We start from the raw sequence: 23071 nt of genomic DNA, 5'->3' as shown, positions 1-23071 counted from the left end.
CCCAGAGCAAGACCTGCTCTTTCTGTCGGATCCAGAAGCAAAGTGTCACAGTTGAGCAAGCCGTTAATCTCTAGGGATAAATTCACAGGATCAATTGAACCCAATTCAATTCCATATTCAGTCCCAGAAATTTCTGCCTTGTGAAAATTTACTGTTATGCTTCATTTTGTGATGCCCACAGCCAGGGTGCCTCAGCAGAATATCTGTATAATGGTGCCTTTACACCAGGCATATAGCTAAAGGCTCAGGGGCCCGGGTGCAAGAGTTCAGCTCGCCCCCCCACCCCCCTTCCCGCCTTCAAGCACCTGTAACAGTACCCATACCGAAACTGCACTGCATACAGCTACAAAATGAATTTACATACATGATTTAGCCCCTTGCCATAGGCTTTCCAAATATGACTAATTTCCTGGACTACATAAAAATTTGTTTGTAGCCCCTTAGGCTGTGTTCACGTTTTTTGTTGCATTTGAACCCTAATTAAAATCACATAAAATAAACAAATGAAGGTTTTAGAAGCATTTTTAATTGTGCTTAAAAAGTGTGCACTCGTATACACGAAATACCTAGGTTATACCAGCTTGGTCTATATTCCAGCATGGTGCTGGTATAGCCTAGGCATCTCCTGTATATAATTATATATGTACAGTTGTTATAAGCTAATACATCCTGTATATAGTCATATGAGCATGCTGGTATAACCTGAGCATCTCCTGTATATAAATATACACGTACAGCTATTATAAGCTATACATCCTGTATATAGTGACATGCAGCATGCTGGTATAACCGGGTTATCTCCTGTATACATGTACATCTGGTAAAAGTTATACATATCTGAAATATAGTGATATGGAGTATGCTGTTATAACCTGGGTATCTCCTGTATATTATGTATGTACAGCTGGTATAACTTATACCAGCTATACATACATGAGATTATATACTGTAAGCATGGTCCACTGACTCTGCTTCCCTCCTCCGCTCTTAGACACTGTCTGCACTGCCAGCCATTACCAGTCACTCAGTGGAAGGGATGAAGTCTGCAGCCTGCAATTGGCTGCTGGCCCCCCGGGTAATGGCCCTCCCCTCCCTGAGGGCCACCTACAGTCAGGGGACCATGGGCACCACATTCGCTAAGGGGACAGGTCATAATTGTGACCCCTAGTGGTAAGCCTTTGTTTCACACAGTACATATGTGCTGCTTGCTGACTTTTCACAGCAGAAAACAGACAGTACATGTGCAGTGAATCTGCTGGGGCCAAATATGCCCCTAAATAATGTGGCTTTTGCTGCAGGCTTCCATTTCAAAGGTTGAAATCCACTGTCAAAATCTGAAGCATAAATTGACGTTACAAAGTTAGAATCCATAGTGGACTCAAATACACTGCAGATTCCATACAGAATTTTTCCAATACATGCAGATGAGATTGCTGTAAAAACTCTAGTCCGTATGGCTGCAGATATTCCACAACAAATTCCACTGCGCCAATTCTGTCCTGATGTGTAAATGGTCCTCCACCCCATCCCCAGTGAGAGCAATGACAAATTCAGCCCTGCAGGTGTGTATACTGTAAATGTAAAATAGTACATTACCTCAGACCATACGCCATATAGACTCATTGTATAGGATGAGATGTCATACAAGTGTGTACCGTAGTAACTGATCCCCTACTTCTATGAAAACATTTTCACACTTATGACAAGTGTTTCGGTGCATCACAGGGGGAACTAAAATACCACAAGGGAATCAAATATTTTGTTCATTGGCTGCAGCTGTTAGTAAGAGAAGTGTATGAACTGTGCAAGCAGCTCGTCACATAGATCAGAAAATACACATCCCAGGCCAATGTTAGTACCAGTAAATAAAGTATATTAAAGGTGTTAACCGATCTGATCAAAAGTATTTGAAGTGGTAGGAATGTAAATAAAAAAATAAAAAAACATATTATTAACCTAATTAATAGCCTCATTGCTCCTTCATCACCGCTCCATCCTCCCGGGCTGCTCTTTGTTTACATTGGCTGCAGCAGTCACATGAATATACAGATATTTCACCACTGCAGCCAATTTGCATGTGCTCGTTTCAAAATGACACATTACCAGTGACATCCCATGTATAGAACTCGGACTATTGTGTTCTTGCCCATGTGACCTATATACAGAACATCACTGGACGGCTACTGCTGCCCCATTGAAAGCGATAGGATGCAGGCAACTCCTGCAGTGATTTTCGGGGAAGGGCTTGAAATATAAGCCCTTCCCTGAAAAGCATCCCTAGCTGCTATAAAAAATATATGTACATCACCTCTCCGCCACTGGTGGGGCTCTGACACGACTTCAATGAATGGCTGATCGCTGCCTCTGATTGACTGAGTGTTGTGACCAATCACAAACAGCGCTCAGCTGTCATTCAATGAATGGCTGAGTGCTGCCTGTGATTGGCTGATCGCTCAGCCAATTAGATCCAGCACCTTCAGGAGGCGGGGATTTTTAAATCCCCAGCCAGGAGAAAGTGCTTCAGAGCAGTGCTGGGGAGCCAGCGAGAAGACGCACCAGAGCCTCAACTAAGTGATTATAAAATCACTTAGTCTTCCTTAGGGTGAATACCCACTTGTGTTTTTCTTCCGCGTTTTTTCACGCGATATCACTGCGTTTTTTTCACGCGATTGTCAATGAGACTTTCTATTGTTAAAAACGCATTGCACAAAAATTGCAAAGCACAAACTTGCAATGCATTTTTAACATTAGAAAGTCCCATTGACAATCGCGTGAAAAAAACGTGCAAGAAAAACGCAAGTGTGCAGGAGCCCTCAATGCTATCGACAGAATTTCTGATGTGTATTTAACAGATTTCTTTGTTTTATTAGGAAAGCTGCAAGGGACCAACTACATATAGATACTCATACAATTGCTTATGGTAGCGTGTCTCTGCTTAGAGGTCCCAATGATTTGATCTGTTTCAAACAGTCTGGCTTGCAGTACACTAATACAGATTTAGGATCCCATCCAACAACAGCTAAAAGAATCGCTTCTAATTTATTTTGACACGTTGTAAAATGTAATCACTCTTGACAATGTATGTTCTTTCTGTTATTGATCAGTGTTGTCAAGTTGGATAAAATGTAATTAGTGAAGGGTCAAACCCTGGGGCCACTTAGCATCACAGCTAATGATAACACATGTGGTTGCATCGCAACAGGCAAGTTAAAATGATTACCAGTCAGCAGTCATTAAATATCCAAACTTGTTAGATTTTTATGTGACCATATTTACTATGATTAGTCGGAATTTAGCAGCTTGATATTGCAATCTTATTGTTGCATGACTAACGACACCACATAACCCTAGGCCTAGACCACTGTAATTGTATAGAAAGCATCTATTGAATGACCTCCAGAAGTAAGATAGATCAGATTGCATTGGAAAGGGTGACCTCCTTAGTGGAAATGAGGAACAAGTCGACAGAAGAAAGATCATGCTCTGATTACATGAGGTTTTTTTTTTGCAGCGTGTGGATGGGGTTTTGAACCACAATTCACAAATACTGTTTTGTAAACTGCTGCAGATTTGCAGTGTAGAATCTGCACCACAAGTTCATGACAATTCTGCCTAAAAATGGCCTACAATGCTCCCGAGGAAGAGCACATCATAGAGTATATGTACTGAATCACTGCTCACAGCCTAATATTCCTGTCGACAATACAGCTATTACTCACATCAATTATGCCCATCTCAGCAGATTGGTAAGAAATGAAGGAATGTTCCTCCAAGTGTTAATCATTGCAAAGACTAAGGTGCTATTACAAAATACGACTTTATTTTACTGGAGCCAGTTTACACTGCAGAATTTCATTAGGATGAAATTGTGCCTATAAACAGGTTATGCGTTGAGTCTGTCCACGCACGAAATGAGTTCGCCGACAGGATACATGTGTAAAAGATAATTGACATACCATACAAGCTGATATGGATACTCTAAAATCATTTGCTATCCTAAACAAATATTTGTCTCATTTGTAAGATCATTCAACCTCTATAGCTAGTGATAAAACTGTTTGCCAGTTTGGATAGGATTAAGTAAATAGTATTTTGTCCTCGCTTGTACAGCAGTCATAATACCAGTTGAGTGTGCGCATGTAAGATTAAAAAAATTGCAGTCTTGAGAAGAGACATCTAAAGGTGTCCATACACAGATAGATATAGGTTGAAGGTTGAACAACCCATCATCTGGTGAATGTTTGCTTCGAAGACCACACACAGATAGATGTAGGTTGAAGGTTGAACAACCCATCATCTGGTGAATGTTTGCTTCGAAGACCACACACAGATAGATGTAGGTTGAAGGTTTAACAACTGTTGAACAACTCATCATCTGGTGAACGTTTGCTTCGATGGCCATACATAGATAGATGTAGGTTGAAGGCTGAACAACTCATCATCTGGTGAACGTTTGCTTCGATGGCCATACATAGATAGATGTAGGTTGAAGGTTGAAAAACTGTTGAACAACCCATTATCTGGTCAACATTTTCTTCGATGGCCATACATAGATAGATGTAGGTTGAAGGTTGAACAACCCATCATCTGATGAACGTTTGCTTCAAAGACCACACACAGATAGATGTAGGTTGAAGGTTGAACAACCCATCATCTGATGAACATTTGATTCGAAGACCACACACAGATAGATGTAGGTTGAAGGTTGAACAACTGTTGAACAACTCATCATCTGGTGAACGTTTGCTTCGAAGACCACACACAGAAAGATGTCAAATCCCCTCAGAAGACAAGGGGGCTACCTATTTACTTCCTCCGTTTCCAGAAGCAACAAGGCTTCTTTACAATAAGAACGTTGAAACTGTGGAGTAGTTCTCTCTGTTGACGGTCATTGCAGTATCACATGATGGCTTCAAAAAAGCACAAGGTTTCCTTTTAACATACTGTAGTTTTTTAGGCAATTTTTGGGGCAATGAGGTCAATCTGCCACATGGAGGAAAGTCGTGAGCAGGGATTCCCTCTAGACTTATATAAGGCATATGAAAAGGGCATCTTATGGAGCCTGTTCAATGGCTTAGGCCTCTAGCACACTACCATACATTATGAGACTATGCATATGGATGTTTTTTTCATGTGGATCAGTGGTCTGTGTAAAAAAGCTCATGGCATGTTATATTCCTGTATGCTTCACGAATGAGAAATAGGATGTGCCAATGTATGCCAGTGTACAGAGTTCGTGTATATCAGATACCACATGATTGTCTGTGTAGTGACCAATGGGAATTGCACCTTAGTTTTTGTCAGTCGCAACTTGCTTTACAGCTAGTATGCGCATAGCCTAAAAGGAGTATTCCGATGGGGTATGCCATAAATATCTAAGATCGGAATACCCCTCCAAACCTAACATCTGAAAACCCTTTCCTAATCACAAATAAAAAATTTCTCATTGGCAATTCTCCATCTCCCTTCAAGCCAGAATGTCTAATTCCCACTCTGCATGAGCAAAGCTAACAAAGAACATGCATGAAATACAATATTATCTCAGAGGAGGAGTCGTTCCTAACATTAATTAATACATAAAGAAAATACATAGCAACAAGGTGTAAGTACAAATTCCAAACTGTAAACTTTATGCTGGATGCCAAATAGCAACTACTTGTTGCTACTAAATACACAGCAAAACGAAACTTCAGAACTTCTCTTGACATAGAAGGGAACATTCTGGCCTATGCTGTATGACAACACAGTTTGTTTTAACTCTGATTTAATCTGCCATAAGGAGTAATAATATCAATATAACAAAGGACATAAAAAAGGCAAAAGATGCATACAACTGTATGCTAAAAAGAATGTGTACCAACAAGATATTGTATTAGAGTTCTTAGTAATTGATGTAATTTATTTGGTGATTTGTGTACAGCAGTAAATATATTTCATACATTAGTAGTGCCATGGCGTAATTAAGGGGTTGTCCAGTTATTATCTATTGATGAAACAAATGGGAACTGAACCTGCAATGTGTACGGAGCTGTCAGCTTCTTCTCTGTACACACGGACAGCAGCCTGGTGGATAGTTGAGCACCAGGGATCCAGACAGAGAAAGAACCTGCTACTAACTATTGATCACCTATACCAAGAATAGGTCATCAGTAATTCAGATCTGGCAACCCATTTGACTGTGGTAGTGTTTTTAATGTATTATTTTTACAATTTTATTGTAAAACTGGAATGTGAAAAACAAATTGGAGCCTAAGCTGTGACCAGCCTATCTGTGTTGATGGCTGGACCCTGCCTGAGCAGGGTCCCCTCTCTCTTCTAATACAGTTATAGTTAAAAGGAACTTGTCCTAAGGATTTAGGTTCCAAACCAGCACCAGGAAAGTGACAGGTTCACGGGTCCTTCTCTATCCTGGCAGATCCATCATAACACAAAAAAAGAACTTTGAACGCCATATTCTATTGACCATTGAGGTGGGGCTGCTTCTCAGAAGAGTCACAACGACCAGGCCCCTCCTGAGGTGATTGGTCGAGTCTATATATATATGATGGAATAGGGTGAAATAGTAAAAACGGTAGGAGAGCTGCTACTTAAAGCACAAATTGTCAGCACTGCACTAATTGCTACCATTGTGGTGCAAAATCCCAAGGTCATGCTGTCATAATTTTCAGAAGTAACCTAAAGTCAAAAGATAGGATTACATACACTTCTTGAAATCACAAAGGTATGTGAATGCTTTTATTACAAATGAATCAGATGTTCACAGTATACCCAAGCAATGTTTTGAGCAGTAGAGCCTTATGAAAAACTATAAGTAACATGGTGGTACGCAGTGGAAAAAAACGTAGAAACAAAAATCAAGGACAGCAAATATAATACCAAAGATCAAAAACATCAGAGTCCAGCATAGAGTAAATGACAACCAAATAGAGTAGTAGAAAGATATACAGGGAATACCTTTCATCTGATCAATAATCGTATTTTCCTTTGTTTCTCATATCTCTCAGGTTGGTGTCGTCTGCACTCTCTCAGACACCTTGTATATACAGTATCTCTCTCCTCTCTCCCTTCTCTTTTTATCATTTTCTCACTGTTTGATGCTGCCTGATTCATCCTTTCGTATTTAGGCCTGTCAGTTTGCTTTAATATTATTTTAACCTTCATTTATTTAATTTGCCTTTTAGTTCTCCATTGCTTCATTGCTTCCCAGCTGTCCTTGCTTATTGTTGTTTCTTATTGTGTCTTAGTTTTCTTGTGCTGTGTACCAATATGTAACTTATGGTTTTTCATGATATTTCTATACAGCTTGATAAAGGGCTATATTGTCTCAAAAGTTGCTTGGATAGACTGTAAATATCTGATAAATCTGTAATAGAAGCATTCACAAACTTTTGCAAATTCAAGATGTTTGTGCAGTCCTATCTTTTGACTTTTGGTTACAGTATGATTGGCTGCCAGCAATTGTATATGGCTAATGTGAGCTAAGGGTGAACCTTACTTCTTTTCTATAATTGATGAAAAAGGGTGTTGCCCTCCATTGCTACAACAGAGGACACCCGATGATACAAATATCCAATGGGCTTCCTCTCCCAGTAACTTTCCTTATGATACCACCCTTTCCCATTAGTGGTAGGAGACAAGGACATGACTCCGCGGATCAGTTTCCCCATCCAGAACCCAACCCTCTTATTAGCTGTGAGTCAGCAGGACTTAACGTATTGATTTCCATCTGCTTTATATGAACTTCATTTTTTATCAAATATATAATGTCATTTTTATTTTCTCTGCTAGGGACACTATGGCTGAAAACGCTGACCTTGCTTCTCTAGAAGAAAGCTTCAAAAAGTTTGCCATTTATGGTGATACAAAAGCAACAGGTCAAGAAATGACTGGCAAAAACTGGGCCAAGCTGTGTAAAGAATGCAAAGTTATTGATGGGAAAACTGTGACCGGAACCGATGTTGACATTGTATTCTCTAAAGTAAAGTATGTAAAATATATTAGTACTATATATTAGTATATATACTGTACATACAGTTCTATTGTATATTGAAGACATAAAAACTCTGAAGGAACATATATGGATTTAAGTAGTAAACAAAAAAAATTTAAAAGCAGAATGTTTTTTATTTTAGATTATTCAAAACAGCCCCCTTTTGCTTTGACCATAGTTTTGCACACTCTTGGCATTCATGAGGTAGTTACCTGGAATGGTTTTCAGCTAACAGGTATGCGTTGTCAAGAGTTAAAGGGGTTGTCCTGCGCCGAAACGTTTTTTTTTTTTTTTCAATAGCCCCCCCCGTTCGGCGCGAGACAAACCCGATGCAGGGGTTTAAAAAAAAAAAAGGATAGTACTTACCCGAATCCCCGCGCTCCGGTGACTTCTTACTTACCTTGCGAAGATGGCCGCCGGGATCTTCACCCACGGTGGACCGCAGGTCTTCTCCTATGGTGCACCGTAGGCTCTGTGCGTTCCATTGCCGATTCCAGCCTCCTGATTGGCTGGAATCGGCACACGTGACGGGGCGGAGCTACGAGGAGCAGCTCTCCGGCACGAGCGGCCCCATTCAGAAGGGAGAAGACCGGACTGCGCAAGCGTGTCTAATCGGGCGATTAGACGCTGAAATTAGACGGCACCATGGAGACGAGGACGCTAGCAACGGAACAGGTAAGTGAATAACTTCTGTATGGCTCATAATTAATGCACAATGTACATTACAAAGTGCATTAATATGGCCATACAGAAGTGCTGAACCCCACTTGCTTTCGCGGGACAACCCCTTTAACTGGAATTTATTTTCTATTTTTTTCCCCGTAAATTAGGAAAACTGACTTCTACTTCATTGGGTTTTTTGCTTTCCCTGGATCAACATTGGGGGTGGTGAGGGGGGAAATAGGCTGAACTAGATGGACATGTCTTTTTTTAGCCTAACATACCATGTTACTATGTTAATGTGCTTGAGGTCATCAATTATGTTGTGCAGAGGTAGTGTTGGTACACATTCCCATACAGTGTTTAGTCCTATTCAATTACTGTTCTAATCCACATTATAGCAAGAATACCTCAACTAAGGAAGGAGAAATACTGTCCATCATTATGTTAAGACCATCAAATGCTATGATGAAACTGGCTCTCATGAGGACCACCACGAGAAATGAAGACCAAGAGTTACCTCTGCTGTACAGGATAAGTTGATTAGAGTAACCAGCCTAAGAGACATCACATTAACAACTCCTCAGATTAGAGCCCACATAAATGCTTCAAGTACCAGACACATCTCAACATCAACTGTGCAGAGGAGATTGCTGCAAAGAAGCCGCTACTGAAGAACATCAACAGGAAGAAGAGACTTGCTAGTGTCAAGAAACCCAAGGAATGGACATTAGACTACTTTGGTCTGATAAGTCAGACTTTGAGATTTTTGGTTTCAAGCGTCATGTTTTTGTGAAGTGCAGAAAAGTTAAGTGGATGATTTCTCCCTGTGTGGCTTCCACCATGAAGCATAGAGAAGGTGTGATGGGTTTTTTGCTGGTGACATTATCGGTGATTTATTAAAATGTAAAGGCACAATTAACCAGTATGACAACCAGAAGTATTCTGTGACACTCCATTCCATCTGGTTTGTGCTTAGTGGGACTTAGTGGATTTGTTTTTCAGCAGAACAATTATCCCAAACGCAACTATATACTTTGTAAGGGCTATTTGACCAAGATGGAGAGTGATGGGCTGCTGCGTCAGATACATTGGTCTCCTTATCTCTCGACCTAAACCCAAATGAGATTATTTGGGATGAGTTAGACCGCAGAGGGAAGGGAAAGCAGCCAACAAGTGCTCAGCATCTCTGGGAACTCCTTTAAGGCCTCATGTCCACGGGGAAAATCAGATCCGCTGCAGATTCTACATGTAGAATCTGCAGCGGGTCCCTCCTGCCCCGCGGACATGAGTGCTGAAAATAGCAATTTAAAAGCATTTACCTATCCGTAGCGGGCGGCGAAGCTCTGCTCTTCCTCACGGCCGGATCTTCATTTTCGTCCGGCGGATGAATTCCTGACGCCGGCGGCACGTCGCCGGCACGTCTTCGACGTGCCGCGCGCATGCGCCGGGCACATCCGCCGAGCCGAAGCAAGGGAGATGCGGCCGTGAGGAAGAGCAGAGCTTCGCGGCCCGCTGCGGGTGAGTAAATGCTTTAAATTCCTATTTTAGGTCTCCCGCGGATCCGGACGGCTTCCATAGGCTTCAATAGAAGCCCGCGGGAGCCGTCCCCGCGGGAGACCCGCATGAAAATGGAGCATGGTCCAGATTTTTTCATGCTCCATTTTTTTTTAAATCACTTTTATTGACGATCCGCGGGTATTTATCTACCCGCGGGTGGTCAATGCATCCCTATGGGGTGCGGATCCGCGCGCGGGAGATCCGCTGCGGATTTTAAATCTCATTTTGCCCGTGGACATGAGCCCTAAGACTGTCGGAAAACCATTCCAGCTGACTACCTAATGAAGCTGATTGAGAGAATGCAAGAGTGCCCAAAGTTATCACCAAAGCTAAAGGGAGCTACATTGAAAAAATCTAAAAGAGAAAACCTATTCTGGATTTTTTAACACTATTTATCTACTACTTACGCCCATATGTGTTCCTTAATAGTTTTGATGTATTAAATATGAATCTACAATGTAAAAAGTAAAAAAAAAAGCAAAACAAGAAAAAGCATGGAATGAAAAGGTGTGTCCAATATGATAAGTCAAAAAAATGTAAATGTATTCCTAAGAAGTGAGTTAGCAAAGATGTGCTAGAAACAAAAATTGGAGCACCGTGATAGACCCTATAAAACTCAATACAGTTCATCAAGATCCATTTGCTTCTGTTATAGAATGGATATTATAATGGTCATGGATCCGGTCGTGTGAACAGAAGACAAAGAAGGAAAAGTAGTCCCCAAATGGCAGCAGATACGAGCACAACCAAATAGATAAAGACATTGTAGTTGGTTTTTACATGGCAACCATGTGCTTTATTTTTCAGAGCAAAGTCAGCAAGAGTTATTAACTATGAGGAATTTAAGAAAGCGTTAGAGGAATTATCAGCAAAACGGTTTAAGGGAAAGAACAAGGAAGAAGCGTATGACTCAATGTGCAAACTTGTATCTGGAAAAGAACCCATAAGCTCTGGAGTCACAGTAAGTGAATATACACAACATATTAACAGCTTTGGCAAACTTTGAACACCATTTTACAGTTTACATACAGAGATCATCTTTATCTTTGTAAATATATTGTATCATTCATTGTATCCTGATCCCAAATTGCAGGCTGGATTATAGTCCACAGTTGTATGGACAAATTGGCTGGTTGTAATTAGGAACAGTCAACATGTTTGTAGTTAATACTCTGTAGCTGAGTACTTATATACAGTGGGACAGTTTTCCTGCACCAAATTACTGCACAGTGCTATAACTGAAGATTAAAGTATCCTCTGTGGTGGACTGTTCCCCAAACTTGGCCTTCTCCTTCCTCATCGTTGCCCCGCCACGCCATATCTGTGGCCAACATAATGTTTCTTCACTTGCAAGTTTAATTCTGGGTAAACAGTATGCGTTTGTTCTTCTTGTACTTTAAGTATAAATTACTGGTACATCAAGCATCAATGACTGTCTATCTACTAATTTTGTAGTACAAAGCTTAATAAGATGTTACGCGAGAACAGAGGAGAGATGAGGCATGATTTATTTGCTAAGGCTATCTTAGATGGGCGAATATACCTTTCCCTAAAGTATCTCAAGTCCCCAAAATGCCCAAGTAACCCATCACCCTGCACTCCTGTACACTCCGATATTAGTGTGAGAAGTTGAACCTTAGTTTTGTCACCAATGTCAGATCTATTTCATCATCCCTCTTTCATGGGTCTAGAGTTTGGGGGGCTGTAGACACCTCTTAGCTTCCTTTTTGCCTTACGTCCAAGCTCCCTAAATTAATCAGATCCCAGACTAGATCCCTAGAGGGTTACAATAGTAGACACTTGTTATAATGAGTCCTGCTTTTATTTCTGTGATGGATGTTTTTTGTTTGAATTCAGTGGTTACCATGGGTGTAGCTGTAGGGACAGCTTAATTAACAGTTGCACCCTGTAAGGACATGTTCATACAGCAAAATCTGTGTTGGAAATAAACAGACGCAGATTTTAATGAAAGCCCATGCCAGAAATCTGCACACCTAAGCATGCATTCTGCTGCGGAATTTCATTACGGGTGCCACAAATCTACACATGGATTAGCCTCATTCAATAGAGCTGATCTGTGTGCAGAAAACCTAAGCAAACTCTGGAACAAGCTTTTCCTGGGAGATTTCAGCTCAGAAGCCTGCAAAATTGAGTATTTTAAATTCAGTTCTAAATTTTTACATTTCCTGCAAATAAACCTCAGTTTATTAGAGATTATAAAATGGGAGCAGGATCTCATCTGCTTTCTGTGAGCAGTATATAGAAGACACCATAGCAGCTAGTCTTCACCCACCAGCTCAGAGAAAACTGAGAATTAGAGATGGAGACTGCATAGAAAACAAAGGGTTAAAAATATCATATACAAGTCATATAATGATCAGAAATTGTGTTATTCCTCATGTACAGATGTAGCAGGTCTTATCTGTATTATTGTGGCTCACTACTTGGGTATTGTAGCGCACCTACGTTATTCGTGGAGTCCAACAGTCAATAGAAGACAATTGGCTACACAAATAGGGTAAAACATCAAACAATTCGGCATGTTAAACTAACAGATGTAGTACACTGAACATTAGTTTGGCATCTACTACATCTGTACACACATATGGCAGCTTATACTGAAAAGTCTCCTGAAAGACTATGTATATTTTCACCCATGAGAGTTGTCGAATAATGGTAATGCAACTCAAAACATTGTTGACACACATTCATAAAGGAAACGCTTCCAGTCCTCCAACAAAGGAACACAAAGTGTGCATACTGAGTCCTTTAAAGTTCATCCAAAATGTTGGAATGCTCTAATGATGCCAGTGTGAAGAATTACGTGGGGGTCAGTACTGCAATCCTGTGACAAATAGTTTTGTCTTACAACATCAGATCCTTCATGGTTCAGTTTTGAATAAAGAAACAGTTTGTATAATAAAATGTTCATCATCAAGAACTGAATTTTAGCAAGTACATCTAGCTGGGAAGCTGAGAGGACCTCTATGTAAATATACACATTCTGCCACATTGACAAATACACAAAACTGAAAATGTCTCCCCATGATTCAGTCATTTCAAGGTTTAACTCCTTAATAACATAGGACATGCAGTTACATCCTGTGCATTCAGGGTTTGTAAAGATGGGAATTGGAAGCCGATCCTGCTCCATATAATGTGGGTGCCAGCTGTTTCTTTCAGCTGACACCCGCCGGCGACAGCCGCAATCAGTATTCACATTGATCGCAGCTGTTAACCCTTTAAGTGACACTGTCAGTTCTGACAAAGGCATTTAAATCCCTTGATCGAAGTTCAGAGGTGCCGAATGGCCCCACTGCAATGTGATCACGGGATGCCATTCGGTTGTCTTCTGAAGGCCCCCAGCGATGCCATGACTGATTGCCTACCAAGCCATGCCTGTGATGTGGCTTGGTAGAATACTTATTGCAACGCCTGAGCGAGACACGCCATAGTGTGGGAGGCCACAGGGATTGCAAGATGGTTGTCATGGGTGACTCTGCAATCTCTCCTGACAATGGTGGCACGAAATACACATAAGTCTCTTGTTATAATGAATGGTAGTTTATCATGTGACACTAGCACTAGCCCTTAATCCGGGACTACGGTAGTCAATGGCTGAAATAACTTGACATGAATTCTGGTAGCTGGTTTGTCTAGCAAACTGGAAGTGCATAGTTTACTTCAGCTTTTAATGTAGTTGAAAAACAGTACAATTAACAGTGGCAGTCTTGCAGAATAATAGCAGAGCAAACAGTTATGCAAATGGTTATCCAATAAATACAACTTCCTCTTCAACGCTCTCTACATTTGAACTTGGAAGGTCACCCAGTATGAATTCCCATAGGCCTAGTTATCTGTGAGGCTTACTGAAAGTGAATTATGCAGGTGTTGAAATTAGAATTATGATGGCCACTTTACTACCCCTGGCTTTGAATTCACCGGGTTTTGTGTAAGTCACTGTTTTAGTGGAATGGCTTCAACCTTACTCCTCCACACTGCCGGTAAGACTAGGGTGTTAGTGAATTCTGGCTCCCCTGAAGAGAAACACCTGCTTTGGCTGCTCACACAGCAGACCTCCTCCCTGCAAGTCTTCTTCCGACGACCTCCTACGCACACTGACTACTGAAGACTGTTCTGACTCCTCCTTCACTTCCTGCCCTGCTTCGGCACTTTTTCGCCTCTCCTCCCCCTCAGCATACTGGCTCATACTACAGTTTCCCACTCTGAACTCTAACCAAAACCCCTGTCCAATCAGTGAGGGCATGATATAAAGCTAATTAGAAGCCAGCTGTTGCCAAGCTTTTACCTTAGAAAGGGGAGAAACAGGGTTTCTGTGATGTAAGGCACCTTCTATGCCTCCTTAAAGAACATAGGCAGGTATGACTGGACAATGATTGTGTGGCTATTCTGGAGGACCCTCTGGACCACTACACTATCAGATCAGAATATAATGTAATAGTATGGTATTATATTATACTGCATAAGCGATCAAGTTCAGGGGAATAAAGAGAATGTAAAATTGAGTTAATTATTAGAAGAAATTAAAAGAAGGAAAAGTTAAAAAGTAAAACCCTTTTCGCCATATTTATAATAAAAAAAAAATCTAAGCTATAAAACTTATGCCATTACTACTACATTGTCCACTGCTGGGAAAATTAGTGACTGCACACAGCTTTTTTTTGCCAATAATAGTTTTTCTATGGTGGTTAGAGAAGCTGTACCAAAAGTGATTGATTGTTCATAATCTTGTGCTCATTGTGACAACATGTCCATTTTTAACTATACAACTGTGTATGATATCTTGGGAAATATGATCATATTAGTCACCTTTCAGGCAGTTTAAAGCAGTTGCCCAGTTGTAAACTATTGATGGCCTTAAACACCTAATCAGCGGGGATTCCAGAAGACTTACCCATGTCAATCTACTATTGATGACCTATTCTGATGACCTCAGAATAGGTCATCAATAGTAGATTGACATAGGTAAGTCTTCTGGAATCCCCGCTGATTAGGTGTTTACTGAACAAGTGTATTTGCGCATTAGTTCACTGCAGTGGCCAGGCTTGGTAATGCAGGCCAAGTTCCCATTGAAATGAATGGGAACTTTAACTGTAATACCAAGCCTCACCACTGTAAAGAAAATGGAGCTGTCTGCTTCCTGTAAAAATCAGCTCAGTGCACGAGTTTAGTAGCCCGGAGAACAATTGATTGAAACAGGTCTCTGGTGATGAACCCCTTAACAATCTACTATTGTTGACCTATCCTGAGGATAAGCCAACCATAGCTTACAACCTGACAACCCCTTTAAGGTATATGTCAGTAGGAATACACCAAACCTTCACATACTTGTAGCAGTAAAGGAAATGTACTCTAACATTATTTTTGTACCTTCTGTTTTACAATACATACACAAATCAATAGCTATACTTTCTATACTCTTAAAAGGAGACCTTCACCATTAAATCACATGGGATATGATAATGAGTCTCAGATATTTTGCCATTTACTTAATGCTTTCTGTCAGTAGCCTAATTGCGTTTCCACATTTCCTTTCTACAGAAAGCAGCAGCAGTTGGAGCAGTGGAACGTTTAACAGATACATCCAAGTACACCGGATCCCACAAGGAACGTTTTGATGAAAGTGGGAAAGGAAAAGGCAAAAGTGGTCGAGAGAACGTTGTAGAAAACACTGGCTATGTGGCTTCCTACAAAAATGCAGGCACTTATGATGCCAAAGTGAAGAAATCCCCGTAAGAGTGTAAAACTTTCGAAAGTCAGCTCCTGCATAGACATTAGTAACTTCTGTGTTCCCGGTGAAGTAAGGTTGTCATTCTGAAGATAATGTTAGAAGTGGATGATTAATGCAGCATAATATTAATGTTGCCCAAAACAACCCAAGTCAAGAATATCTATGGCAAAAAAAAATTTTGCAACATTTCATTGGGTTTGAGGTATATTTACAATATCGTTGATAAGCATGTCTCGATGATGATAACTGTGCATGTATCTCCTAATCTCTCATCTACACTTCTTAGACATTAACCTAACCTATGCAAATCATTATCTGCTGTAAGAGAAGTCAAGTACTTTTGTATTATACCAAAACCTCTGTAATAACTCAGTTCTGGTGTACAGTGCCTTTAAAGAATGGGTGTTCAATGCCACCAACCACGTCAATGAGAAAAACCTCACCTCAGTTGGGTTGTCTAGAAAACTTTGTCTAAAGAGTCCTAGCATTAGTGGCCTTGAATATGGAATTATGAATGGTGCCTGTGGTTGAATTGATGCTGGGGCACCTTTTTACTTAATTGTTTAGACGTTCTTCTATTAATGTATATTTCCTGGTTCATTATAGATGATCAAATAATTGTAATCTACTAACCAAAGCTCCTCTTTATAATACAGAATGGCTATATACCGTCACTTCCCAATCTGCAACATGTAATGTAGAGCTGACACCTAAAAGGCAGCCATTTCGAAAGTTGCCATCATTCATAACTTCTTCGAAAAATAGTCTAGAAATACTGACCCTCTTCCAATCCACTGTCTGACATCTTCCTACATTCTGATTGAAGCTTGTACAGCTCCAATGTCAGAAGACGTCCGACAGGGTATTCTTACTGTCTATTGTCAGCCACTTCGCTGTTGAGCCTCTCTGGTGCACACACTCTGGCTTTAGCCAGCAGATGGCACTGTTGTATAACAGCAAAAAGAGAAAGCTTTTTAGGAAACCCTGAATCCAAAATTGGATTGGAAAGGGTTAATGGCATGGGGCAAAATTGCAAGCTGGCCCAACATAGGTAGCTGGTAAATGCTAACCAATGCGGACACAAAGTGCAACATACCATATGTTCAATGATGCAATTGGGATAAATGGAGTATATTAGCCAACCAAAAGTAATTGGACATCTGAGCAAGAATCAAAAGTAGTATTTATTTCCATGTTAATACTTAATAGAGTGTCCTTTGGCCCTACTGGCATTGTATATTGTCAGTGGCATGTTTTCTACTAATGCTTGATCAGCTGTTTTTTCCTCCATTCATCCTGCAAATGTCTGACATGTTCTTTCAAGAAGATGGATACTGTTCATCTTTCCTGACTCAATCTTTCAGTTTGTCCCAAAGATATTCAATACGGTTCAGGTCGGAATTTCTGCAGCCAGTCCAATTGTGGAACATCCATATCCTCAAAGCACTATAAAACGGTGTTGGATCTGTGACAAGATGTGTTGTATCATTGGAAATATTGCTGCCCATTCCCAGAGTATTGTCACATTGCCGGCAGCACATTATTGTCTAGAATGTCAGGGTACACATCCGTCTCTACAACCAACGGACCAAGACTATGCCATGTAAAACATCCCTAGACCGTAATAGAACCTCTGCCATACATAACTGTTGGCTCAACAGACCCAGGCAAGAGGCATTCCCCAGGCATTCCCCACACCAAGCTACACCCACCTGATTTGAAGATGGAGTATCGTGAGTCGTCACTTATTGGAATGTCCTTCCATTGCTTAACTGTCCAATGACGAGGCTCTTGGCACCTTCTTAAAAGGGCAAAGGCATCTTCTTTGAGAGCACTCACCATATATTTGGAGGATGAATGGAGGGAAATACCAGCTGAAGTGTACCAGACATTAGTAGAAAGTATGCCACAGAGAGTATCCAATGTCTTTAGGGTCAAATAAGGCCCCGGTAAGTATTAATATATGTAAATAAATACTACCGTTGATTCTTGCTCAGATGTCCAGTTACTTTTGGTAGGAGTAGGATAGGGCATATATAGATCCAGTATGATGGGATCTTTTAATCTATGATGGCATATGAAATCTTTGTTTGTTAGGGGATTGCAGTTATAGCTTCTATGCTAAGGTCCAAGGGCTTCACGCTGCACCTTTAGGTGACATGCTGCATGTGTAAAATGTCAATGATGTGGCAGTGGGAACAGTAGGATATTTTGGTGTGTAACAGGGAATGTTATAAGGTACATTTATCAAGGAGCAATGTCTATATGCTGAATGAATGAAGTATATATTATCAAAGTTATCAGGGACTTATTTCTTGTATTACTTACTGTTACATTGTTTTTCTTGTTATGACATCTGCCTTCCATCCTTCCTACGCAAGTAGAAGAATTCATATTTGTTCCAGTATAAGAAAACTTTTGAAGATTTGCAATAATTGAAAACTTGCTGGAAGTCTTAAATATATGTTAAAAAGGTTTTTCCGTTTTCTGCCAATAATGCTTAGCCACTTTATACATAAAAAGTTTTATAACTTTCTAACTTATTTTGGGACAGTTTGCTATCAGGGAATGAGAACAGTGTTGTTCATATTCAGAGGCTGGAAACTCCTAAATCACTAGTCCTGATCTCATCTGGGAAGTGGATACAATTGTATCCAATCTAAGGGCCCTTTTACACATACCACATCCAGTAGGAATCTTAACGATTATCGTTCAGTATGAGCTAAAAAGCCTGAAATGCAGAACGATACATTGTAGCAATTATTTAACTCAGAGAACATTGTCTAGACTTATAGGACTAGCTATGGAAGATGTTCACCCTTTGCAAATAAACAATAGTGTTCCCATTCACCCATGGCACATTAATACATTTGGAATGGTGAGAAACAGAAATGTAGTATATTAAACAGTTACATAACTTGTCATTTACATAGTGATTAAATTGTGACTAATTTTTCAGATGACTTTGCAGAATAAGCTGCCATGTGTGTACATTAGGAATAACGCTATTTCTAGTCATTATGCGATTTATATTCTGCATTTTTCACCAGTTTTCCCCTTCTGCAGGCTGTATCTCTGATGTTCAGTTTTCTCAAAACTGGTGGAAGCAGTCTAGCTGCTACTTCCTTACACTGGGCACAGAAAGAAACTGCAGATTCTGCTCTCTGTCTGTTACACACACAGAGACACATCATGTATGACAGTGTACAGTGGTAATGAGCAGTGGAGATGTGCATAAATAGCAGCAGATAACTCACCATTTTCTGTGTGTGTCTGTCTTTCCCTCCTCCTTTTCTCCCCTCCAATTTACTCTCATAGCTTTCAATGACCAGGATCACGTACCCCTTCTTACACTTACTGTCCTCTGTCCTAAGGTAACAGAGATAACATCACTAGATTACAGGCAGTGGACACAAGTTAGGAGGAGGTGAGACCCCTAGTGGGTAGTACTTTACAGAGATTTTTCAGCACAAAATGTCATTGTAGGTAAATAAATTGCTTTATCCTTTCACTAGTAATCACACTGGCTACCTTATAAGCATAAGTTGTTTGAAACGTTAGTGACCATCTAAGCGCTATTAACCTAAAACCAGAAACACTTTTAAATTCTTATTTATCCTATACGTTTCTGACCCTGTACATTACACCATCACTACAAAATGAATATAAAGGGATAGTAAAAAGATGAGCTGTTTCCTGCGTCTAAGAAATTGCAGTCAGATGATACTATTTTTGCAAACCGTCTCTATGAGATCATCTTCCTGTCCTTCAACTGCAGAATTTTTAGCTATACAAACATTGCCCAAATATGTAAAACATTTGAGCCATTGCACAGCTGTTAAATCATTCTTGGCATCAAAATGAGATTATTATGCAATCACCGGTACAAGAGAGAAAAACTGGTTCCAAAGATGGAGAAACAATACAATACGTGAAACAACCATGACCAGCGTAAGCAATGCATGTGTTTAATTATCCCACTTATATTACCTCACCTAGTATAGAAAATACACTAAACGAGACGTTGGAAGCATGTATTTAACACTTTATGTCAATTCACTACCATGTGCTGCCTTCCAACTGTGCCTGTAATTTACCTTGTGATATAGGAGTTGCCCCATGCTATACACAATATAATGAACATGCAATGCCTTAGCTTACATTAGGACATTTACTATCTACCACACATCTTGTTCTAGCATGTATTATATGTAGCATGTGTATGAGGAAAGCAGAAGTATAATATTGGAATGCCAGTTTTATTATAATGTGCTTATCCTTGGCGGGTCATGAAGGCATCTATCTTACGGATTTAACTATCCAAGAATATGTGAAACCGATTATTGCAAATGCTGATATAAACAGACGCCTGCATGTGTATGGGGTGCAGTTGAACAAATGAAGTAAATGCACTAATTATGTCATGTTAGTATTGACTTACTATTTCAGTTTACAATGACCAGCCTTGGTTAGTGCTTAAGGAAATTACTATGAAGTTCAGGCTTAAAGGAGATGTCCCGCGCCGAAACGGGTTTTTTTTTTTTTTTAAACCCCCCCCCCGTTCGGCGCGAGACAACCCCGATGCAGGGGTTAAAAAACCCACCCGCACAGCGCTTACCTGAATCCCGGCGGTCCGGCGTCTTCATACTCACCTGCTGAAGATGGCCGCCGGGATCCTCTGTCTTCATGGACCGCAGGGCTTCTGTGCGGTCCATTGCCGATTCCAGCCTCCTGATTGGCTGGAATCGGCACGTGACGGGGCGGAGCTACACGGAGCTACACGGAGCCCCATAGAGAAGAGGAGAAGACCCGGACTGCGCAAGCGCGGCTAATTTGGCCATCGGAGGGCGAAAATTAGTCGGCACCATGGAGACGAGGACGCCAGCAACGGAGCAGGTAAGTATAAAACTTTTTATAACTTCTGTATGGCTCATAATTAATGCACAATGTACATTACAAAGTGCATTATTATGGCCATGCAGAAGTGTATAGACCCACTTGCTGCCTCGGGACAACCCCTTTAAAGAGACTCGGTCACCTACTTTTAGCCCTATGAGCTAAGCCTATGGGCTAAAAATTAGGTGGCCTATTGAGTTCAGGGATGTAAGTGTTATACTTACCTCCCCTGTCGTGTCCCTGATGTCAGCGCTGAGAACCGCCACTCAATGCACCGAGCAGCGCGCTACGTAGTTCGCCCGTTCTAGTTTTACAATAGGTGGACTACTTAGCGCGCCACTCAATGCATTGAGCAGCGGCTTTTAGTGCCAGGGAAATGACAGGGGAGATAAGTATAACACTTACATTCATAGGCTCAGCAGGTCACCTACTTTTAGCACATAAACTTAGTTTATAAGGCTAAAAGTTGGTAACAGATGCCGATTAAAAAAAACCTCCTACCCTAAACTCATATACCACTGGTCTGAATGTAAACTGCAGAGTCGATATTTCCCTGCAGCTGTGTTGACTACCAGAGGTCTATATTTACTCTCCAGGTCGAGGCTGAAGCATCATTGATCTGTTGTACGAATAAGCAATGACCCACATTTATAAAAGCAGGAGGTAAAAGCAGGGCAGCGCTCCGTCAACAAAATGCAATATTCAGGGATAGCAGACAAAAAAAGGAGAGAGACTCCCCGACTATGACTGGGATACCCAATGAGGAAAAACTATCACACCTATTGTCCTGGATAGCCTTGAATTAACAATCAGGTTCCAGATAGGACACCCTGTCAGGCTAATGGGCATCCACAATGGGAGACCCCGAAGATACTAAATGGCCTCGGTCATACTGGTGGTGCAGGAAAAAGAAAAAAACATATATATATATATATATATATATATATAAGTGCTCAAAGGTGTAGGAGGAATAAACCCAAAACTGAAGTGAATGAGATGATTAAAATTCAAGCTTACTCCATGGGGAGGTGGTGAAAGTCACTCAACTCCCTTACATCCAAAATGGCTCATCAATATTCATTCATTCAAAGCAGAAGCTGTAAGCGCCAGTCAGGAAACCCCAAATTTATTCCATAAGGTAGGTACAGAAACTGATGTAACACGTCCATTCTTTGAACAGATGGATATTGCTATCTGCTGAGTCATCCTGGATGTAGGGGGGAGTGGTTGAGTGTGTTTCACCCCCCCCCCCTCCCTGTGAAATAAGTTGGGATTTTAATCATCTCCTGCTACACCTTTGAGCATTTGGATATATTCATTTTTGCTTTTTTTCTGCTCTACCTCATTAATAAAGACCGGCTTTTCATACAACAGTCTGAAAAAAAAGTTCATTGCTGTGAATAGCACCAAATTTATTAAAAGGGACAAACCTATTAATACATTTTGAACTGTTCTAAAATTAGAAAATGAAATCTGCGCCTGCAACAAGCCAAGATTGTCCGGTAATGGGAAATGCAAGTATTTACTAAAACATTCCGGTCAGGAGATGTGATGGGTCCTCTGTAAACGGTGAGGCATGCCGGTCTTGGTACCAGGGGCGTAACTATATGGGATGCAGTTGCTCCTGAGCTCAGGACCCTTATGGGGCCTATAAAGCCTCTCTTCTCCATATAGGCAGCCTAGTAGTATAAATATAGCATTTTTGTTGCCCTGTTACAGATTTTGCATTGGGGCCCCGAATCTTCAAGTTACGCCTCTGCTTGGCAGCCTTCACCTGCAGTGCTCTACAAACAGCAATAGTATGCCAACCTGCTTACATTCAAGCTAGTTAGTCATTTTTTGGCTTGCTGGCCAAAACTGACCTCATCTTATCCTTGGGGTAGTGACATCATCAGGTTGTGTGCTGTCGTCCTGGTAAAGATGTGGGCCAACAAGCAAGTTCTTAAACAGTTTGCTAGAAAGAAAGATCAATATGTTTAGTTATTTCAAGGCTAAATCCGACATATTCAAAGATCATTTGGATCTTTGAAACGACTGGTTACTACAACTTGTCACTGTTTTTTTAGTCACAGAGCAGTCCTGTGATACTGACCCCTGCTGGCGAGGAATAAATCATACAATAGTAATAAAAGAAACATAAAACAACTTTTATTTTTTTTTTAAATGATAATTTTTACTTCTTTTTTTTAAAAAAAAACCTTAGGCACTGCACA

The 23071-nt window shown here is 40.7% G+C and overlaps 1 protein-coding gene across 1 annotated transcript in view; it reads left to right on the top strand.

Annotated features, from left to right (window-relative positions):
* The window catches only part of TPPP3 (tubulin polymerization promoting protein family member 3), a 35435-nt gene extending 12422 nt beyond the window's left edge, over nucleotides 1-23013 (top strand). The window contains exons 3-5 of the mRNA XM_066584044.1: nucleotides 7789-7983; nucleotides 11018-11171; nucleotides 15773-23013. Of these exons, the coding sequence (XP_066440141.1) occupies nucleotides 7796-7983; nucleotides 11018-11171; nucleotides 15773-15967 (537 nt within the window). The 5' untranslated portion in view covers nucleotides 7789-7795 and the 3' untranslated portion in view covers nucleotides 15968-23013. The remainder of the gene's footprint in view (nucleotides 1-7788; nucleotides 7984-11017; nucleotides 11172-15772) is intronic.
* Nucleotides 23014-23071: the final 58 nt, after the last annotated feature.

This window comes from Eleutherodactylus coqui, chromosome 11 (assembly GCF_035609145.1).
Source record: "Eleutherodactylus coqui strain aEleCoq1 chromosome 11, aEleCoq1.hap1, whole genome shotgun sequence".
Taxonomy (NCBI): Eukaryota; Metazoa; Chordata; class Amphibia; order Anura; family Eleutherodactylidae; genus Eleutherodactylus; species Eleutherodactylus coqui.
Note: the sequence above shows the minus strand (reverse complement) of the source record. Positions and strands in the feature narration are given on the sequence as shown.